The sequence below is a fragment of the Carlito syrichta genome, unplaced genomic scaffold (assembly GCF_000164805.1).
Source record: "Carlito syrichta isolate Samal-C Ts95f unplaced genomic scaffold, Tarsius_syrichta-2.0.1 Scaffold153554, whole genome shotgun sequence".
NCBI lineage: Eukaryota > Metazoa > Chordata > Mammalia > Primates > Tarsiidae > Carlito > Carlito syrichta.
Genome location: NW_007097650.1, coordinates 27,850 through 35,815, shown reverse-complemented (window position 1 = coordinate 35,815; position 7,966 = coordinate 27,850). Strand labels below are relative to the sequence as shown.

At 56.1% G+C, this 7,966-nt stretch overlaps 1 protein-coding gene across 4 annotated transcripts in view; it reads left to right on the top strand.

The window, feature by feature from the left end:
* Window positions 1-7,966, top strand: part of ELAVL3 (ELAV like RNA binding protein 3) — a 12,790-nt gene extending 4,824 nt beyond the window's left edge. Inside the window, exons 3-7 of one of the 4 annotated variants that reach the window (XM_021708875.1) lie at window positions 2,697-2,850; window positions 3,109-3,334; window positions 4,258-4,296; window positions 7,451-7,453; window positions 7,601-7,958. In XM_021708875.1, coding sequence (XP_021564550.1) covers window positions 2,697-2,850; window positions 3,109-3,334; window positions 4,258-4,296; window positions 7,451-7,453; window positions 7,601-7,931 — 753 coding nt within the window. In that variant the 3' untranslated portion in view covers window positions 7,932-7,958. Of the gene's footprint in view, window positions 1-2,696; window positions 2,851-3,108; window positions 3,335-4,257; window positions 4,297-7,450; window positions 7,454-7,579 lie in introns of all 4 variants that reach the window. The other 3 variants (XM_008050606.2, XM_008050605.2, XM_021708876.1) reach the window with 3 other exon arrangements.

The following is a 7,966-nucleotide window of genomic DNA, read 5'->3' as shown; positions in this document are numbered from 1 at the left end:
AAAAAAAAAAAAAAAAAAAGAAGGCCAGGCTCAGTGGCTCAGCCTGTAATCCCAGCACTTTGGGAAGCTGAGGTGAGAGGATTGCTGAGCTCAGGGGCTTGAGACCAGCCTGGGCAACTTGGTGAGACCTCGTCTCTACAGTAAATAATAAAATAAGCCAGGTGTGGTAGCATGCGCCTGTAGTTCCAGCTACTTGGAAAGCTGAGACTGAAGGATCGCCTGAGCCTAGCTGGTTGTGGCTGCAGTGGCCGTGAGCATGCCACTGCACTCCGGCCTGGGCGACAGAGAGAGACTCCAACTCAAAAAAAAAAAGAAAAGAAAATAGACATCACAGGAACAAGAGGGAGCGCTGCTCATACCCCCCTGACCCAGCCCCAGTGACAGGTCAGCCACTTGGCGTTGGGGGAGCGGGCCTCTGACCATACTTCCAGGACACTGATCCACACACAGTGAGATACACTCACACAGTACTCGCTGCGTTGTAAATAGACTTTTCTTTCCCCCACTTTACAATACTCATCACTGTTTCAGAGAAATAAAGATACACATCCACCTTTTTCTTTTTTTGAGTAGGAGTCTCACTGTCACCCAGGCTGGTGTGCTGTGGCATGCCCATAGCCACTGCAGCCACGACCTGCTGGGCTCAGGTGATCCTTCCGCCTCAGTCTTCCAAGTTGCTGGAACTACAAGCATATGCCACCATGCCCTACTAATTTTTTGATTTATTGTAAAGATGAGGTCTTGCCATGTTGCCCAGGCTGGTCTCAAACCTCTGGGTTCAGGGAATGCTCTCACTTCTATCTCCCAAAGTGCTGGGATTATAGGCAGGAGTTACCGTGCCCAGCCCAACTTTTTTTTTTAAGAGCCTATTGCTCTGTTGCCCAGGCTGGAGCACAGTGGCATGATCATAGCTCACTGCAACCTTGATTCCTGGGCTCAAGTGATCCTTCTATCTCAGTCTCCAGAGTAACTGGAACTACAGGTGCCACCACGCCTGGCTAATATATATATATATATATATATATATATATTTTTTTTTTTTTTTTTTTTTTTTTTTTTTTTTTTTAAGCCCTGGGGTCTTGCTATGTTGCCCAGGCTGGTCTTAAACTCCAGGTCTCAAGCTGTCTTCCCTTCTTAGCCAAGTGCTGGGATTACAGGCCTGAGCCACTGCACTCTGCCCACCATTTTTTAAACAGTTGCAGATAGTTTCATTGTGGAGTTGGACCATAATTAGAACAGGAATTGAATGATGGTGCTAAAAAGTATCTAATTCCTAAATGAGAGAAGTGCTTTGAGAAAGAATAAAATGGGTGAATGTGAGGGAGAAAATCCAGATGGGAAAGGACAGGGAGATGTTTAAACCAATACCTGGAGAAGGAGGAGGAAAAAAGGATTCGGGAATTCCAGACAGCAAGTGCACAGGCCCTGAGTGTTTGGGGAAAATGGAGGAGGCTGCACCAGGTGCGGTGGCTCAAGCCTGTCATCCCAGCACTTTGGGAGGTGAAGATGAGAGGATGGCCTGAGCCCAGGGCTTGAGACCAGCCTGGGCGACTTGACAAGACCTCGTATCTACAATGAATCAAAAAATTAGGGCAACCTTCTTGGGTCCCCTCCCCCGTGACAGCTCTTCTGTCCTCTCAATAAATCCTTCTCACTTGCAAAAAAAGATTCGCTGGGTGTGGTGGTGCGTGATTATAGTTCCAGCTACTTGGAAGGCTGAAGCAGAAGGATCATCTGAGCCAAGCAAGTTGAGGTTACGGTGGCTGTGAGCATGCCACTGCACTCCAGCCTGGATGACAGTGAGACTCTGACTCAACAAAAAAAGAAGAAAAGAAAAGAAAATGGAAGAGGCTGGAACAGGCCGATTGGGAGGGAACGTGGGGGGACATGAGGGCAGGGAGGAGTGGGGAAGAGGGTGGAGCACTTGGTGTGTGGCTGAGGGAAGGATGTTGGTTTTCACGCTAAGGAAGGTGGGAGCCCTGGAGGGTTCTGAGCAGAGCAGGTATGTGACCTGGCTTTGGTGCTCACAGGTGCCCCCCGGCTGCTTTACGGGGAACAGACTGGGGGTGGGACCTGGGGACCAGGCTGAGGCTGCTCCAGGTGTCAGTGGCAGAGGGGCATTGGAGGTAAGGGAAGGAGCTGGACTACGGAGGAGGAGGTTGATGTGGGATTGGAGGTGAGTGTGAAAGACAGGTGTGTCGAGGACAAGCTGGGCTTGGGGTCCCTAGCACTTGGGAGGTCAGAACTGGAGCAGGCTGGAGGCATAGGCGGCTGTGTCGACTGTGGGTGCCCATGGAGGCACGGGCCACACAAGTGTGTGGATTGGGGTGACACCTGAGAGTCGTCGGCTTGGAGTTGGTGGCTAAGGACCTGAGTGTCCCTGAGGGGCCCAGCGTAGCTGGGAAGAGAGAGTCGATGTTTGTTAGTAGGCGGTCAAGCGTGAGGGTGTGAGCTGGGTGCTCGAGATCCCCAAGGCCCCCAGGGAGACGTGTGGCTCCACAGGCGACAGACTTCCCCCTCCACGTAGGCGTGTCCTCGCCTCCGGGCTCAGCCCCACCCGTGGTGACAGCTCAAGGGGTGTCTGTCGAGTGAATGGCTGCGGCATTTCGGCCAGGGTGGGGGTCTGGGCGCGGCCTCACCCTCTCTGCCTGTGAAATGGGTCTTCTCCTCGCCCCTGTCCATCTGACCCCGCCCAGGTGTCCTATGCCAGGCCCAGCTCGGCATCCATCCGGGATGCCAACCTGTACGTCAGCGGGCTCCCCAAGACCATGAGCCAGAAGGAGATGGAGCAGCTCTTCTCCCAATACGGACGCATCATCACTTCACGCATCCTCGTGGACCAGGTCACAGGTCAGGCTGCCGGGGAGACACACCTGGAAGAGGCGGGGGCACCGGGCGAGGGCCAAAGGGAGGGATCGAGAATCCCCGGGGAAGGGGAGAAACCGGGAATGCCCGGAAAGGGAGGACCCACGAAGGCCGGGCCAAAGGGCGCAGCGGCAGGTGTGTGGGGCGCAACTGGAGAAACCGTGAATCCCGGGGCAAGGAGAACAGGGGGGTCACACTGAAGGGAATAGGGTCCTCATAACCGGCACCCTCGTGCCCTGGCAGGTGTCTCTCGGGGCGTGGGATTCATCCGCTTTGACAAGAGGATTGAGGCCGAGGAGGCCATCAAAGGACTGAACGGGCAGAAGCCGCTGGGTGCGGCGGAGCCCATCACGGTCAAGTTCGCAAACAACCCGAGTCAGAAGACAGGGCAGGCCCTGCTCACTCACCTCTACCAGTCGTCGGCGCGGCGCTACGCAGGCCCCCTGCACCATCAGACGCAGCGCTTCCGGTGAGCCCCCACCACCCGCCCGGGTGCCCTGCCTGCAGCTGCCCCCTCAGACCCCACTTCTGCAAAGTGGAGGGATGCTGGGACCGTGCCCACCCCCAGGAAGGGAAGGTCTAGGAGGAACCGAGGCCAGGCCTTTGTAGACAGCAGGCACTCAACGTGTGTTGTCACTCTGCTTAGCATTATTCGCATTCAGGATTTGGTGGCCAGGCACGGTGGCTCACGCCTGTAATCCCAGCACTTTGGGAGGTGGAGGCAAGGGGATTGCCTGAGCCCAGGGGTTCCAGACCACCCTGGACAACTTGACGAGACCTCGTCTCTACAGTAAATCAAAAAATTATCTGGGCATGGTGTTGCACACCTGTAGTTCCAGCTACTTGGAAGGCTGAGGCAGAAGAATCACCTGAGCCCAGCAGGTCTAGGCTATGGGGACCCAGGGAGGCTGTGGCTTGCCCAGCCCAAATAGAGCAGAGAAGAGATTCGAACCCAGGATCCTGATTTGAAGTTGTTGGTCACTCCAACTGGGGACAATGGAAGTCCCTTGTGAGCCCCTGGGTGACTGTGGTGAGTTACCCCCCTACTCCAGTGCTCCGAGAGCTGGCTGTGGTTGTCACTGTCGCCTTTGTTAGGAATTACCCTTCCCCGGAGATCCCGACTCCTGGGTCCAGACGGGGCCTGCCGGCTGGGAGGGAAAGAACGAGGACGCTGGGGCAGGCTGGGCAGCAGCAGGCCGGGCGAGAGGCAGTGCCCGAGTGCCCGCGGTTCCGTGCCAGGCGGTGTCCAGCCGGGCGGGGAGCAGGCAGGCGGGGGCAGGGCTCTGCTGCAGGCCTGCGGGGTGGGGGTGGAGAGGACAGGCTGGCTGGCGGGCATCGCAGCACAGGGGTGTGCGGCCAGGCCACCATTGACCACCGCTTCTGCCTCCACAGGCTGGACAATTTGCTCAACATGGCCTACGGTGTCAAGAGGTAACAGTGCCCCCTCCCCGCTGTCCCTACACCCCAGTGGCCCTGGCCTGATGTGTCCCCCTCCCCCGCTTTGCCTTCAGGACTGCTGCCAGTTTAGCCGTGTCTATTCGGGCCTGGGAATAGCATGGCCATTAAGAGGTGTGACATAGAGGCCAGGCATGGTAGCTCACAAGTGTGATCCCAGCACTTTAGGAGGTTGAGGTGGGAGGATTGCTTAAGGCCAGGGGTTTGAGATCAGCCTAGGCAACACAGACTCCATCTCTGTAAAAAATAAAAAATAAAAATTAGCCAGGTGTGGTAGCACCTGTAGTCCCAGCTACCTGGGAGGCTGAGGTTGGAGGATCCCTTGAGCCCAGGAGGTGGAGGCTGCAGTGAGTTATGGTGGTGCCACTGTACTCCAGTCCGAAACACAGAGTGAAGCCCTGTCTCTAGAATAAACAGATCAGGTGTTCTACATCTCAGGACCTCTCTGCCCTGTAAAGTCACTTCTTTGGGGGGTATAGGGCATGGGAAATGTCTAGAAGGGGCTGCTGCAAAATATGGGTGCAGGGGGCTGCCTAAGGCCCCCTTCCGTGTATGCCATCTCAGTGAAAGCCAGTCTGCTTTACCCAGGACACAGTCATGCACTCTGGCTCCCTAGGTCTGCGTTCCCCAGGCCGCTACTGATCGTCTTTGCCAAGGGTCACGGTCACCCCTTCCACCCCAAAGTTGGGGACACACCTTAAGGCCTCTGCAGCCTCAGGTCCCTCAAGTCCTTGTCCAAGTCCCTGACCTTGTGACGGTCCCACGTGTTTATTACATAAGCTGTTGAGCTTAGCTCATGCTGAGTGCTGGGCACTGGGCTTGGATCCAGCGTGGCCCAGCCAGACTTGGTCCCTCATGGTGGTGAGTCCAGTGCTTGGCACATAGTGAGTGCTCAATAAAAGGTAGGCACCATGATGATTACTGTTACTGTTATTCATGATCTCAGCCCAACACTAGCACGATCTCAGGCAACATAGCAAGACCCCGCCTCTACAAAAAATAAAAAATTAGCTGGACATGGTGGTGCGCACCTGTAATCTCAGCTGAGGCAGGAGAATCACTTGAGCCAGGAGGTCGAGGCTGCGGTGAGCTGTGATCACACCACTGCACTCCAGGCTGGGATACAGAGTGGGACGCTGTCTCTAAAATTTTTCTTTTGAAGAAGATCTTACCTGTAATCCCAGCACTTTGGGAGGCCAAGGCAGGAGAATCTTTGAGCCCAGGAGTTCGAGGCCATCTGGGCAACAGTGAGCTCTCTTCTCTACAAAAAAAAGTTTTTGAAATACCCAGGTGAGCCTGGCTCAGTGGCTCAGCCTGTAATCCCAGCACTTTGGGAGGCCGAGGGGAGTGGATTGCCTGAGCCTGCAGGTTTGAGACCAGCCCGGGAAACTTGGCGGGACCTCGTCTTTACAATAAATAAAAAATTAGCCAGGTGTGGTAGTGTGCACCTGTAGTTCCGGCTACTTGGAAGGCTGAGGCAGGAGGATCGCCAGAGCCCTGCAGGTCGATGCTGGGGTGGCTGTGAGTGTGCCACTGCCCTCCAGCCTGGGCAACACAGTGAGACTCCAACTCAAAATAAATAAATTAATTAAATTAAATAGACAGGTGTGGTGGCACATGCCTGTAGTCCCGGCTACTTGGGCAGCTGAGGCAGCAGGATTGCCTGAGTCCAGAAGGTTGAGGCTGCCTGGCAGCAGAGTGAGACTCAGCTCAAAAAGAAAGAAAGAAAAAAGATCTCAGCGTAGGCAAGGAGGAGACAGACAAATGAACAGCGACTAGGGCTGTGCAGGGGCAGGACAAGGGGTGATGGAGACTCAGCAGAGACCCCTGACCAGTCTGAGGCAACCTCTGTGCAGAGGCCTGAAGACAGAGCAGCAAGGAGGCAGAGTTCCTGGCAGCAGGAACAGCCTGTGCCAAGCTCCAAGCAGGGAGCAAGCAGTTCGTCCCCAGAGGTCAAGGCTGAACAGTTCAGCCCTCTGGTCCTCTCTGCCCAGCTGAGGGGCCTCATCTGAGGCCTGGGTTGCCAGTGAGGCATGTGAGTGGCCTCCATTCTGTCTCTCCATTACTTTATTCAACAAACACCTCTGTAGCATTTCATCAATCCCCTCAACAAACTCCTGCCAAGAGCCTTTTAGGTGTGTCCTGGACTGAACAAACCCTGGAGGGAAGACAGAGCCGATAATAGGTTATGATTTGAGTAGGAAGAGGCAGATGAAAGAGGCCGGTCACTCTATGGGGTCAGAGGAGGCTGCCCTGAGGAGGTGACAGTTGTGCTGAGACCTGAATAATGGGAGAGGGCGCCTCATGGATATGCTCACATATTGCCCTTCCAGGGTGAGCCACACGGGCAGGGCGGCCACTCAGACAAAATGCAGGCAGAGTTGCCCAGGGTCGGGGCGGAGCTGGGCAGAGGTGGGATTCAGGTGAGAAAATGTATGGAGGGAAAGGTGGCAGCCAGAGGGGTTGAAATCAACAGGGCAGGTGGGGTCAAAGGTCACAAGGTCAGGGCAGAGGCCAGGTCTCAGGGCAGGATCATGGGTTGCAGGCTTATGTTTGGGGGTGTCAGAGGTTAAGACGGGTCAGGGGCGGTTGTGTAAGGGGGTCAGAGTTAGGGTTTCAGGTGGGGTTAGAGGGTCAGAGCTAGGATTTCAGATGGGTCAGAGGGTCAAAGTTGAGATTTCAGAGAGGTCAGAGGCTAAGAGTTGGGGTTTCAGGTGGGGTCAGAGGGTCAGAGTTGGAGTTTCAGATGGGATCAGAGGGTCACTAACTGGGGTTTTGGATGGGGTCCGAGGGTCAGAGTTGGGGTTTCAGGTGGGGTCCGAGGCTCAGAGTTGGGGTTTCAGGTGGGGTCAGCGGGTCAGAGTTGGGGTTTCAGATGGGATCAGAGGGTCAGAGTTGGGGTTTCAGATGGGATCAGAGGGTCAGAGTTGGAGTTTCAGATGGGATCAGAGGGTCAGAGTTGGGGTTTCAGGTGGGATCAGAGGGTCACTAACTGGGGTTTTGGATGGGGTCCAAGGGTCAGAGTTGGGGTTTCAGGTGGGGTCGGCAGGTCAGAGTTGGGGTGTCAGGTGGAGGCAGAAGGTCAGAACGGGGGTTCCGGGGGGATCAGGTGTGGATGCCTAGGCCACAGCAGGTCAACACAGTGTGAGAACCGCACAGCTCCAAAGTCACGGCCCCCTCGGGGCCCTGAGGACGTTGGGGCCGCCGGGTCGGAGGTGTGCGGGGGGTCAGGGCGGAGCCCGCGTGACCCCCAAAGTAGTCCCCTGTCGCTCATCGCCAGGTTCTCGCCCATCGCCATCGACGGCATGAGTGGTCTGGCGGGCGTGGGCCTGTCCGGGGGCGCCGCGGGTGCCGGCTGGTGCATCTTTGTGTACAACCTGTCGCCGGAGGCGGATGAGAGCGTGCTGTGGCAGCTGTTCGGGCCCTTTGGGGCAGTCACCAACGTCAAGGTCATCCGCGATTTCACCACCAACAAGTGCAAAGGCTTCGGCTTCGTGACCATGACCAACTACGACGAGGCGGCCATGGCCATCGCCAGCCTCAACGGCTACCGCCTGGGCGAGCGCGTGCTGCAGGTGTCCTTCAAGACCAGCAAACAGCACAAGGCCTGAGCTGCCCCCCGCCCACCCCCACCCCCCCCCGGGCA